This window comes from Anomaloglossus baeobatrachus, chromosome 5 (assembly GCF_048569485.1).
Source record: "Anomaloglossus baeobatrachus isolate aAnoBae1 chromosome 5, aAnoBae1.hap1, whole genome shotgun sequence".
In the NCBI taxonomy this organism is placed as follows: Eukaryota; Metazoa; Chordata; class Amphibia; order Anura; family Aromobatidae; genus Anomaloglossus; species Anomaloglossus baeobatrachus.
The window spans coordinates 444104062-444117841 of NC_134357.1; the positions used below are offsets into that span (position 1 = coordinate 444104062).

A 13780-nucleotide genomic window follows, 5' to 3' on the forward strand; every position below is an offset into this window, starting at 1 on the left:
TTCCAGTGTTCTTTTGCTCGGGGGTCTGGTCAGGGAAGACCTGTGAGGGAGATCCTGGAAACCTGGTCCACGGCGCCCCCCTGTGGCCAGACGCACAAGGTAACTGCTCGAACTGTGTATGCCTGTTTGTAACCCATGCTTTAATTGTAACTGTACTCTGACCTATGTATATTCTGTAGATCCCCTATTGTATATATTGTAGTTTCTAGTGTGGCTTAGGCCGATTAAATTATATAATTAATCTTGGGCTGTTCTGTTATCTCGATCTTGAATCCCACGTCTGTGTGTTCGGCTAATAGTTACCGTAAATCGGTTGGTGGCAGCGAGTGTGTGCCAAGGATCATTGTGGGGCGGCCAGTGAGAGGCGAGGAGGTTCTTATATATTCCGTCCGCAGAGGTCGGAGGAATATATACCCTGCTCTCACCGGGGACCCTGCAATCATCGGCACAGGAGAATAGCGGCCTCCTTGCTTATTTTCGGGCAATTCCATAATTGGCATGACTATAAGAGGGGCGCTAGAGAGCGAGTCACGTGCTCTGTCTGTCGGTCGGGAGGTATAAAGGAGGGGTGACCCCCGCTTGTTATCCCCCGATAGTGACATTGGTGGCCAGCACGGGGGAGTTCTGAGTGACCCCCCCCGGTGGTTCGTGACAGGCGCCTTCTCCCAACAGCAATTTTAAGAGCTCTCCACATGTGTACAATGAGATTTAGATCCCGACTCATTGCTGCCACTTCAAAACTCTCTAGTGCTCCAGTTGTTGCCATCCATTTCTGGGGGCTTCTTGAAAGTATGTTTGGGATCATTGTCCTACTGAAAGACCCATGACCTACGACACAAACCCAGCTTTCTGACACTGGACACTACACTGCAACACAAAATCCTTTGATAATCTTGAGATGTCATGATGCCTTGCACATAGTCAAAGCACCCCGTGCCAGGGACGGCAACACAACCCCAAAACATCTTTGAATCACCACCATAGTTGACTCTAGGTACTGCATACGTTTCTTTGTAGGCCTCATTCTATTTTTGGTGAACTGAAGAATGATGTGATTTACCAAAAAGTTCTATATCTTGGTCTCATCTTTGCAAAAGATGTTTTCCCAGATGGATTTTCGCTTACTCACATACAGTTTGGCAAATTGCAGTCTAGCTTTATTATGCCTCTATCAGCAGTAGGGTCCTCCTGGGTCTCCTGCATAGCATTTCACTTCAATCTAATGTCACTGATCCAGCCTGAGCCTGCAGGACAGCTTGAATTTCTTTGGAACTTGATTGGAGCGGCTTATCCGGACTATCCTGCATTGCAGCCTTTCACTATTTTTTTGTCTCTGCCGTCTATGTCCAGGGAGATTAGCTACAGTTCCATGGGTTGTAAACATCTTCATTATTTTGCGCACAGTGGGCAAATTAACAACAGGATCTCTGGAGATGGTTGCTATTTTTGAGACATTTTGGTTCTCAAGTCCTCAGACAGTTCTCTTCTTTTTCTGTTCTCCTTGCTTAGTATGGCACACGCAGACACAATGCAAATACTTTGTCAACTTTTCCCTTTATCTGGTTTGATGTGTGATTTTCCTATTGCTCAAACCTGTTACTTGATATAGTTGAGTTTAAACAAATATTACAAGCTTGAAAAAAGTTGTTTACCCACATTTTTGGAAAGGCGTCAATTTTGTCAGGACCATTTTTGGGGTTGTGTGTGAAATTTTGCCAATTTGCCTTTTTTCCTGTGGTTTTTTTGTGTTGTTTCAATACACACAAAAGGAACTAAACAGGTGTAATTTCAATACATTTTCTAGAAGAAACACTATTTTCTGGAACAATACTTTTGGCCATGACTAAATAAAGAATCTGCATTCTCCAGAATGACCAGCTTTCTACACGGGTCTAGAGACCTAAAAGCTTTTAACTTATTGGTGTAATTTAGAGGGTTTCTTCTCATCGAAAAGCAACTTAATATAAAGAATCGGTAATCTACACAACTTGATATAAAAGAAGATTTGGTAAACTACAGAAAGAAATAGAGAAACGCTGAAGTTACTCACCCAAGATAAGTCCCACCATAGTACTCAGGTATCCAGTGCCACTGCCCAAATTAAGGAAGGAGTGCCCTGGCAGTAACTCCAGAGCCTCCATCACCTCAGAATAAATGCAGGGGGCAGACAGATGGATATTGCCGTGCTTCCAGGCCAAGTCCTTATATGCAATTTCCTTATATTCATCCAGGTAGTAATTTGCCCGGTCAACGGCACGAAAGGCATTCTCCACTGCTTCAGAGCGGATGTAATGAGCCTCCAACAGGTTGTCGATCAGGTCATCATTGTCTTCACCGGCACTCACCGCTCCTCCCATTTTTTCACTACAGATTTTATTCAACTGTTGAGAAGGGGAAAAAAAAAAAAATATATAAGAATTCATATCATAAATGGATCAAAGATCCTATAGTTTGTCCTGTGTTTCTGTAAATAAAACAAACTAAGGCTGCTGTCACACATCCGGTTTTTGCTGAGCGGCACAATACGGCGCTCTGCAGAAAAAATGCAACAGGTTTTTTTTTGCAGCCGGTTGCGTTTTTCCCGCATAGACTTGCATTAGCGCCGTATTGTGCCGCATGGCCTTGCATTGCGTCCGGTTTTTGCCGGATGCGGCATATTTAGCCCATGCAGCGGCCGCATGGAATGTTGCATGGCACATTTGTTTGTGCGGCGAAAAAAACCGCATAGCGCCGGATCCAGCGCAATTTACAATGCAAGCCTATGGACGACCGCCGGATGCGGTTTTTTGCACTGCGCATGCTCAGTATCAAGCCGCATCCGTCAAAAAACGGACGGGCTGCATGGAAAAACTTATGCAACGGATCCGTTTTTCGCCGCATCCGTTGCATAGGTTTTTGAGCCGGATTGAGCCGCACTGCAAAAACCGGATGTGTGAAAGCAGCCTAAAGCATCACCCTATGGTCCTGTGGCAACAGAATTCTAGCATTTGGAAACATTGAGAATGCTGTATTTTAGTGCACCTCACACATCTTTCAAAGATGAACCCAATAAAATGCTGCAATTATCTTTTGACACATCATAGTGGTGTAATTTTGTGAGCAATGGAGGAACATATGTTGAGAAACCCATCCATTGCTGAAAAGAAAGTGCAGGAGCGCTTGGATAAGAATTGTGCTCTTAGGGTCCAGTCACACATAGCGACATTCCAGCGATCCGACCTGGCAGGGATCGTTGGAGATTCGCTACATGGTCGCTGGTGCACGGTCAATCAGGCAGATCTCCACAGCGATCAGAAACCAGCCACCAGCGACTCGTGTAACGACGCGGTGCTTGGTAGCCAGCGTACCCATCGGGTAACTATGCAAAGCACTTTGCATAGTTACTTGATGTGTACCCTTGCTACGTGTGCAGGGAGATGGCGTCTGGCAGCCTGTAACCGGTGTACGCTGGTAATCATGGTACACATCGGGTAACTAAGCAAAGCGCTTTGCATAGTTACCCGATGTGTACCATGGTTACCAGCGTACCGCCGCTTACAGGCTGCTAGACGCCGGCTCCAAGCACATTCAGATCGTTGGTCTCCCGCCGTCGAACATGCCGATGCGTGCTGCACAGCGGGAGACCAATGAGCAATAAAATGGTCCTGATCGTTTTGTAACGATCAGCGACCTCGCAGCAGGGGCCCGCTCGCGGCTGCTTGTCATACACAGCGATATCGCTGGTGATGTCGCTGATACATCACAAAACCTGTGACGTTTCAGCGATCTCGCTGTGTGTTACGGGGGCTTTATGTTCCTGACAGTCTACTTTCGCACTAGCCCACCTCCTACTCACAATCTTCTGACAAGTCAAGTTTTAGGAAAGGACAGGTGCACTCTGACACCATTATGTAGAAACCTTTCAGACAAAATCAGAGGCGTCTCACTGCTGGATGCGCCGCCTCTCCCACTACAATCAATAAGTGCAGAGTCTCAGAGCAGAGAAATGCACTGGGCGCAGCTTTCAAAATATACTATACTAACCTAAAACACAAACATTTTGCACGGTCCGTGATGTAGGTGCGCATATGTGTGCGTTCAACATGTGCTGTCAGTGTGCTATCCGCATAGCACACTGACAGCATGAACTTCTATACTTGCTTGTCCATGGTGCTGCTGCTTCTGGTCCGAGGTGCAGTGAATGTTCATGAGCATAATGAGCGGGCCCAGAAGCAAGTGACAACAGTTCTGGAGACAGGAGAGTATAGAAAAGCCTTTTATTTCACAGACATGCGTTTTCTCCGGTACGTGTCACACTGATGTCACACGAAGCACATCAATGTGCGAGCCATGCGACATCCGTCCTACCGGCGAAAAACAGACATGTCTACGTGTGAAGCACATGGACACATGTATGTGTGAAAACAAGCACGTGCGCAGACCCATTTATTTTAATGGGTCTATGTGTGCCCATGTCTACGGTAAGTGTGAAATCGGACGTCCCACGGACGTGTGAAGGAGGCCTTAAAGGGGTTTTCTTCTGGCACTGCAGCATACCCTATCCAAACACCACGTATTGTGCACATTGTTAGGACTCCGCAGTTAGGACCCATTGTGCTATATTGCGGAAGAAAGTTTGCCCTGGAAAATCCCTTTAAGAGAGAGATTAGGGTGTTTTATTCAGGATCCACATATATTGATGGGACTTAAATTACAAAATTTTGGATGTAGTAGAAGGGTCCTCAAAAAAACAACCTATTTCAATGAAAGCTGTGCCATACACTTCAACCGGTGAAGACACTTTTGGGAAACTTGCTGCCAGTTCCTTACAGTGCCTATCTCTTGGGTGTTTTCCAATGGTCAAGCCATATTTGTTGACCAATCTAATAAAAAGATTGTCCAAAGTGTCCAAGGATTGTGGGCCTCACTCACACAATGGCACCTCCATCATAGGCGTGTGTTTCATGACTACGTAATATTTTTGATACTTTACCAAGACACATCCATTAAACAGATGCCATGATAGTCTGTGTGAGACCAGCATATTAGAGTCCCGACGCTGGCATCTCTCAGCCAATTACTATAACAGCATCTATTCACTAGATATGTCATGAAATAACTCATAGCTCGTATCTGTTAAAGCAGTTGTCCGGCCTTGAGATAAGAGTCTGCAGTCATGCCATGTGACTGTAGATGCTAAATTGTGACAGTGTGTGGTTAACATACTGTCAAGATTTCCTGGACAGAGCAGTCACGTGACCCCATGTATGCAAATTGAGTACTTGCTAGCTTCTTTTTTTAAATCATTTCTATTGAGAGAAACCACACAAGTCTAGTAGGCATGTGACCACAAGTACACTATTTGCATACATTGGGTCATGTGACAGCTCGATTCAAGTAATTGTGACTACAATCACACACGGTCACAAATCAGGAGCCTGCAGTCTCATGCTTTGGGGTTAGAATTAAAGAAGAGGTGGAAGTGGGCAGAGTAAAAAGATCTGACATGTCAGTGTGTACATTGGGAGAGATCTGTCAATCAACTAAAGCAGTGTGGGGAGAAGACAGCCGTGGGCAGAGCTGGACTAATCTCATCTCTGCCTGTCACCTGCATAGTCAACACCACACAAAAAAAACCCAAACATATACTTTACAGTATACATACAATACAGCAGCATTCTGTATACGCTGAAATGTACGTAACGCTTGCATCTAAGACAGAAAGTAGGAATCTGGCTTTTAAACATGAGAAATTTTCTTTATTAGTTCAAATACAGTACATTACACAGCAGGTGATGAACGCATGGGTATCACGATAACACGTTTGAAGTGCAGTTATCCCATCAGATCCCAAGTGCACCCAGAACCACGAGCAGTTCTGGGTGCATATCTATAATCCCTGCATATACGAGGGGCTGCTGATAAGTCTTTGGCTTTGTGATTTTTTTTTAATTTCTATGGTAACGAATGTTACATCACATTAAAGCCATATGTGTCTAATATATGTATTCAAAATTGTGTTTGTTGCTTATGGCAACAGTTAGTACATAAGCGGGAAAACAAAATGGCGGAGTCTAATGCGATATTCACAGCAACTGAGAGCAGAGGAGTGATAAAATTCTTGTTTCTGCAAGAAAAGTCTGCAAAGGATATTAATGGTGATATGTCGCAGACATGGGGGATCAATGCCCTTTATATTCCACAGTTAAGAACTGGGTTGCCAAATTTAAAACTTCAGCACCAATGATGAGGAACGTCCTGGATGACAGAGTAATTGTTGTTCTGGAGATCGTCGATGCTGTGCACAACCTCATACTGGAGAATCAACCAATTTCAGCTAAAGCAATGGCAGACCTCATGGGGATTTCCCGTGAACGTGTGTGTCATTAATAGGGATGATCGAATATCACAAATATTCGGCAATATTCGGCTTAATAAATATCCGAAGAATATTCGATGTGCAATGTAAGTTTATGGGAAGCCCGAATAGTTGCTATTCGGCAACTATTCGGGTTTCCCTTAGACTTACATTGCGCATTGAATAGTCACAAATAGTCGAATAGCAGCGACCTAGTCGGCGAACATGGGCGAATATTTGAGGTATTCGATCATCCCTAGTCATTATCCATGAATATTTGGACATGAGGAATCAATCTGCAAAGTGGGCCCCCAAATGACTGACAACAGATCAGAGAAGCATGCGAGTGAAAACTTCCCAGTCCATTTGTCAGTGTTTCCGGAATGATAGGAACTTCTTGGATCGACTGGTCACTATGGATGAGACCTGGATTTATTTGTATGACCCTGAAAACAATGAGCAGTCAAAAGAGTGGAGGCACAGTGCTTCTCCTCGTTTAAAAAAAGTTGAGGGTGCAAAAATCAGCCACTAAGGTGATGGCATCTGTGTTCTGGGATAAAGAGGGTGTGCTGCTAGTGGACTACCTTTGCGGCTTCAAAAGATGCTCACTGGCCATGATCGGAAGTCGCCTGCACTTCTGGTCATGTGCATTACTCCTCTCTGAAGCGGGGAAACATACACAAGATTTCTGAGTAGGTCGCATGATCAGAGGTGCGGACAACTACTAATCATGGGCATTGAGCATCTTTGAAACTGGGACGCATACAACCGGCGTCAAAGCAGCTCAATGCTGAAGGGTGGCTTTCTATGACGCTGGGCATTGTAAAGCATGTTAGCATACCCACAGGAGCGTGATAACCAGGGCTGTGGAGTCGGAGTCGGAGTCGTGGAGTCGGAGTCGGAGCTCATTTTGGTGGAGTCGGAGTCGGAGTCGGTATAAAATGCACCGACTCCGACTCCTAAAATATATAATAAATTGGGGACAGGAGTGCAATGCAGAATGTGCTGAATATTTTACTAAATAATAACATTTAGTATAATGCTTATATTTAAGTGAAAAATTTATTGTAGTACAATGTGAACATCAGACATTTAATTGTTTTTATGATACAATAATCAAGATATTTGGATAGAACATAAAATATTTATTGGAATACAACTTTAGAACACAAAAAACTAATAAATTGTAAATATGTAATATATATATATATATATATATATATATATATATATATATATATATATATATATATATATATATATATATATACACACACACAGTGTATATACACACACAAGATATATATGTAATCTACTGTATATTACATAGTGTATTGCATATTTACAATTTATTACAGTTTTTTGTGTTCTAAAGTTGTATCCCAATAAATATATTTTATGTTCTATCCAAATATCTTGATTATCGTATCATAAAAATTATTAAATGTCTGATGTTCACATACACATATTCATGTACTACAATAAATTTTTCACCTAACTAAGCAATATATGTAGGAGTCGGAGTCGGAGCCGGAGTCGGAGCCGGAGTCGGAGTCGGTGCAAGAGAATTTGAGGAGTCGGAGTCGGAGTCGGAGTCGAAGGTTTGGCTTACCGACTCCACAGCCCTGGTGATAACATGCCAAGTGGGCAGACTAGCTAAAAAAAAAAAACCTAACGCCCATGCGACTAGTTCCTGTCCTAATTAGCATATCATAACTTTTTATGTATGCTACTATATGCTGGGACTGCTAGGCAGCGATTATAGAAACGTGCACCCAGAAATGCTTGTACTTAAGGGTGCACTAGGGACCTGACAGATTCCCTTTAATTATGAAGTACGGTAATTATTGCATACATCTTCGAGCTTATAGAGGCTGCACCGGTTCACTCTTTATTCCTAGAAGGCGCTGCTTTGCTTTTTGTGTTATTTATAGATAATAGCAAAAGATGTATTTAAGACAATAGAAAAAAAATGCAGGATATAGATGAATAACATACATGGCAATAAAGAAACTCATATTATACTGATCCCAGAAGCAGACACAGACAGTAGAGGCCCCTGTACAGGAAAATATGCAGTGGAGAAAAAAAAAAGTATTTAAATCAATCAGCCACCAATTGTGCAAGTTCTCCCACTTAAAAAAATGAGAGGCCTGTAACTGACGTCATAGGTAAACCACAAGAGAAAACAAATGCAGAAAATCCCCTTCTCTGATTTGGCAAGATGTTTTTTGCAAATTATGGTGGAAATAAGTATTTGGTCAATAACAGAAGTTAATCTCAATATTTTGTTATAGATCCTTTGTTGGCAATGACAGAGGTCAAACGTTTTCTGTAAGTTTTCTGCAAGTTTTCACAAGGTTGGCACACACTGTTGGTGGTATGCTGGCCCACTCTTCCATGCAGATCTCCTCTAGAGCAGTGATATTTTGGCCTGTCACTTGGCAACACGGACTTTCAACTCCCTCCAAAGGTTTTCTATGGGGTTGAGATCTGGGAACTGGCTAGGCCACTCCAGGACCTTCATATGCCTCTTACGAAGACACTCCTTCATTGCCCTGGCGGTGTGCTTGGGATCATTATCATGCTGAAAGACCCAGCCACGTTTCATCTTCAATGCCCTTGCTGATGGAAGGAGGTTTGCACTCAAAATCTCCTGATACATGGCCCCATTCATTCTTTAATGTACACAGATCAGTCGTCCTGGTCCTTTTGCAGAGAAACAGCCTCAAAGCATGATGTTGCCACCCCCATGCTTCACAGTAGGTATGGTGTTCTTTGCATGCAACTCAGCATTCTGTCTCCTCCAAACACGAAAAGTTGTGTTTCTACCAACCAGTTCTACCTTGGTTTCATCAGACGATATGACATTTTTACAATACTATTCTGGATAATACAAATGCTCTTTAATCAAACTTCAGACGGGCCCGGACATGTATTGGCTTAAGCAGGGGAACACGTCTGGCACAGCAGGGTCTGAGTCCCTGGCGGCGTAGTGTGTTACTGACGGTAGCCTTTGTGACGACAATTGTCTCAGCTCTATGCAGGTCATTCACAAGGTCCCCCCCCGTGTTGTTCAGGGATTTTTGCTCACCGTTCTTGTGATCATTTTGACCCCACAGGGTGAGTTCTTGCGTGGAGCCCCAGATCGAGGGAGATTATCAGTGGTCTTGTAGGTCTTCCATTTTTTTTATTACTCCCACAGTTGATTTCATCACACCAAGCTGCTTGCCTTTTGCAGATTCAGCCTTCCCAGCCTGGTGCAGGGATACAATTTTGTTCCTGGTGTTCATTCGACAGCTCTTTGGTCTTCACCATAGTGGAGTTTGGAGTGTGACTGTTTGAGGTTGTGGACAGGTGTCTTTTATACTGATAAGTTCAAACAGGAGCCATTACTACAGGCAATGAGTGGAGGACAGAGGAGCCTCTTAAAGAAGACGTTACAGGTCTGCGAGAGCAAGAAATCTTGCATGTTTTTAGTTGACTAAACACTTATTTTCCACGAGAATTTGCAAATAATTCATTTGTTTTCTCATTTTGTCTCTTGAAGTTGTGGTTTACCTATGATGTCAATTACAGGCCTCTCATCTATTTAAGTGGGAGAACTTGCACAATTGGTGGCTGACTAAATACTTTTTTCCCCAATGTATGGGCCCTTTGCAGTCCAATAGCTCATCACAATGCACAATCCCACCTCTACACAATGGCTAAATCAAAGCTGAATATTGAAATGGTACAATCAAGCTGAACCATTACAATTAACCCTTTACAACAGAACAAGCCCTGAGTGAAGACTGAAGCCGTGCCAAAACGCCTCTGACCGAAAGCCAACGACTCCTGGGAGGAATAAATTTCATTTTTTCCTAGGTTCCGCACAGCCAGTAGCACTGCGCGTGAGGACCTTCCCAACACTATTAACCTGCAGATGAACACTATATTTGCCAATTAAAAGCATTATCTGACTGTCAGATAATGCTTTTAATTGCATAAATTACCTTTAACAAAGTAATTAAATATATTCAATATTTTGATGAAGAATTGGAACAAAAAAAAAAAGAAAAAAAGAAATGGATTATATTGTTTGCAATTTCACTGCACTCACTTGGTATTTTGTTCCCCGTTTTACAGTATATTATATAGTAAAACAAATCATTTTTGCTGTCCGCACACAGCTTTTTGCTGCGTTTTTGAGCTTTAACACTAGAACTACTGGACTCGTGACACCTATATAGAAATACATGGTGCAAAGTAGTCAAAATGACTACCTCAGTAGTTCTAGCGTTTAAAAAAAAAAAAATAAAAAATGGTCATGTCAATTCTTTCCTGCATTTTTCAACCATGCAATGCATTGGAAAAACGCAGCAAAATGCAGTGATTAAAAAAACGCAGCAAAAAACACTGTAAAACGCAGTAAAAACGCATGCGTTTTTACCGCTGTGTTTTTGTGCGGTTTTTTAGCAGTCAAAAAAGCAGCGTTTTTGAGGAGTGCAAAAACATCATACTGCGCACATAGCCTAATCCTCGATTATCCCCCTGTAGGACACTGGCGGCGAGTTACAATAGTGTATAATATCCCACCATAGCCCCCTCCAGGACTAGTGAACTAAGGCTACTTTCACACTTGCGTTGGACGGCTTCCGTAGCATTGCGTTGTGTGACGGAAGCAACGGATGCGTTGCATATAGTGACACAACGGATGCTACGGATCGTACAAAACAACGGAAAGCTTTTTTTTTTTTCTTTTCTTCTTCTTTACAGTTTTACCGGCAGCAGACTATTGTGAACGATCAGCTGAGCGCTCTCAATAGCCGGCGGCCGGTCGCTCAGCTGAACGCTCTCACATGCCGGCGGCCGGTCGCTCAGCTGAACGCTCTCACATGCCGACGGCCGGTCGCTCAGCTGAACGCTCTCACATGCCGACGGCCGGTCGCTCAGCTGAACGCTCTCACATGCCGACGGCCGGTCGCTCAGCTGAACGCTCTCACATGCCGACGGCCGGTCGCTCAGCTGAACGCTCTCACATGCCGACGGCCGGTCGCTCAGCTGAACGCTCTCACATGCCGACGGCCGGTCGCTCAGCTGAACGCTCTCACATGCCGACGGCCGGTCGCTCAGCTGAACGCTCTCACATGCCGACGGCCGGTCGCTCAGCTGAACGCTCTCACATGCCGACGGCCGGTCGCTCAGCTGAACGCTCTCACATGCCGACGGCCGGTCGCTCAGCTGAACGCTCTCACATGCCGACGGCCGGTCGCTCAGCTGAACGCTCTCACATGCCGACGGCCGGTCGCTCAGCTGAACGCTCTCACATGCCGGCGGCCGGTCGCTCAGCTGAACGCTCTCACATGCCGGCGGCCGGTCGCTCAGCTGAACGCTCTCACATGCCGGCGGCCGGTCGCTCAGCTGAACGCTCTCACATGCCGGCGGCCGGTCGCTCAGCTGAACGCTCTCACATGCCGGCGGCCGGTCGCTCAGCTGAACGTTCGGCCACAGAGAGACAAAATAAAGTTTGTGATAAAAAAAAAAAAAACAAACCCGCATGCGCAGTGAAATCCTACGGATTACGCTGCTCAAAAAAAGTTGCATGCTGCGTTCCTCCCACCCGACGCAGCGTCAAAATAACGACGCTGCGTCGTCCAGCGCATGCAACGCTGACACTTGCATTACAGTGCGTTTTCCATACAAGTCTATGGAGAATAGCGCAGTGCGTTAACGGACTGCGCTATTCTCCATAGTGACGGACTCAGCTGAACGCAAGTGTGAAAGTAGCCTTAGTCCGCAGTGAGTGTTCCAGTATGTAATATCCCTAAGGCTCCCCCTGCAGGGTACAAGGGTAATAACAAGTCATAGTAAATACTGACCTTGCAGCCAGTAGTGTGCAATGTCCCATGGGGAGGGGGCCTGCAGTACTCAAGAGAAAATGCACCTCCCCTCCACCTGACAGGAAAAACATGTCACCTGTCAAAAATAAAAACTGTCCCTCCAGGAACAGTGAAAATAACACAAAGTCAACAGAGCAATAAATAAAGATCATGCAGACAGCATAGTACAATGTCCCATGAAGGGGGGGGGGGGGGGGAGGGGGCTGCAGAACTCAAGGGAAGCTGAATCCCCAAAGTGACAGGATAAACATGTCACTTATTAAATGCAGCTCCTCCTGCAGGATGCCAAGGGAGCGCAACTGTACAATGAGAACTACCTGCACCACCCCACCAGGAAATACATGTGACAACAAAAGCTCCCCCTTCAGGACACAAGGGAAACAACACAGAACTAAATGCTGCACAATGTCCTATGGGGAGAGGGGACTGCAGGAAACAAGAACTGTCCACCACTAACAGGAAATACGCATCAAACCAAAACTAAGCGCCCCCTGCAGGACACCAGCAGAATCACGGAGGACACGGGGTTATTAGCAACAAAGACCAAGCACTGCACTGCTCCCCCTGCAGGACAGAAGTGGAGAAGCGTCTAATGCGTACGGTACAACACATATGGTCTGCGTCTCCCAGAGCCTACCACCTCACTGCCCCCGGGTGGCGGGCACTGCTCGGTCTCTCCGCGGTGGAGCACGGTGAGGGGCCGCGCTTGCAGTCGGTGCTCCGTCTCCCTCGCTCGCTCACCTCCTGCTGTAAACACACGACCAGCTGACCACCCCTGACGTCACTTGACAAGCTAATCATGTGGGCGTGACCCGGCCGTAACACCGCCTACCAAAAGCACGGGCACGCGGCCGCTTTACTGCTCATGCGCTGGCTGAATCCTGTGCTGGTCACGTGGTGTTGGCCCGCAGAAGGCGGGAAATTTAGTCAGTGCTGGGTTCTGAGACAGCAAGGAACTACACATAGGAGAGCTGAGGTAGTTACTGTGCTAAAGTGGCACCTAAAGCCTATATAAATGGCCATATAAGAGGTTAGTGTATCCTTGCAGGGTTTTTTTTCTGCTTTGGGTGTTTATCTTAACTACTATTTATAATAATTATTAAAATATTTATATAGCGCTATTCCACAGCACTTTACATACATTGGCTACACTGTCCCCATTGGGGCTCACAATCTAATTCCCTATCAGTATGTCTTTGGTGTGTGGGAGGAAACCCACACAAATATGGGGAGAACATACAAACACCCTGCACATGTCCTGGTGGGATTTGAACACAGGACCCCAGCGCTAACCACTGTGCTGTCCTCTAGACTGGGTTTTTTTTTTTTTTTTTTATTCCTTCTACTTCTTTTTTTCTTTTCTGATATCTTGAAAAGAAGTAAAGAAATATAAATGTCTGTTTTTCCTATTTTCCATTACTTTTTATCATCACCAGGAACCACTAAAAAAAATTCAGTCTATTTTCTGTGAAGATGAGATTTATGTGTGACGCCCTGGCCGGGCCAGGTAGTCACAGATAGGGCCCCGCATCACACCTGTCCCTCATAGGTAACATACAGC

The 13780-nt window shown here is 44.9% G+C and overlaps 1 protein-coding gene across 4 annotated transcripts in view; it reads right to left on the reverse strand.

Moving 5' to 3' along the window:
• Positions 1 to 13042, reverse strand: part of PCMTD2 (protein-L-isoaspartate (D-aspartate) O-methyltransferase domain containing 2) — a 48213-nt gene extending 35171 nt beyond the window's left edge. Inside the window, exons 1-2 of one of the 4 annotated variants that reach the window (XM_075350450.1) lie at positions 12961 to 13042; positions 2051 to 2381 (exon numbers count right to left, since the gene is read on the reverse strand). In XM_075350450.1, coding sequence (XP_075206565.1) covers positions 2051 to 2381; positions 12961 to 13020 — 391 coding nt within the window. In that variant the 5' untranslated portion in view covers positions 13021 to 13042. Of the gene's footprint in view, positions 1 to 2050; positions 2382 to 12198; positions 12220 to 12856 lie in introns of those variants that run through there. The other 3 variants (XM_075350452.1, XM_075350451.1, XM_075350454.1) reach the window with 3 other exon arrangements.
• Positions 13043 to 13780: the final 738 nt, after the last annotated feature.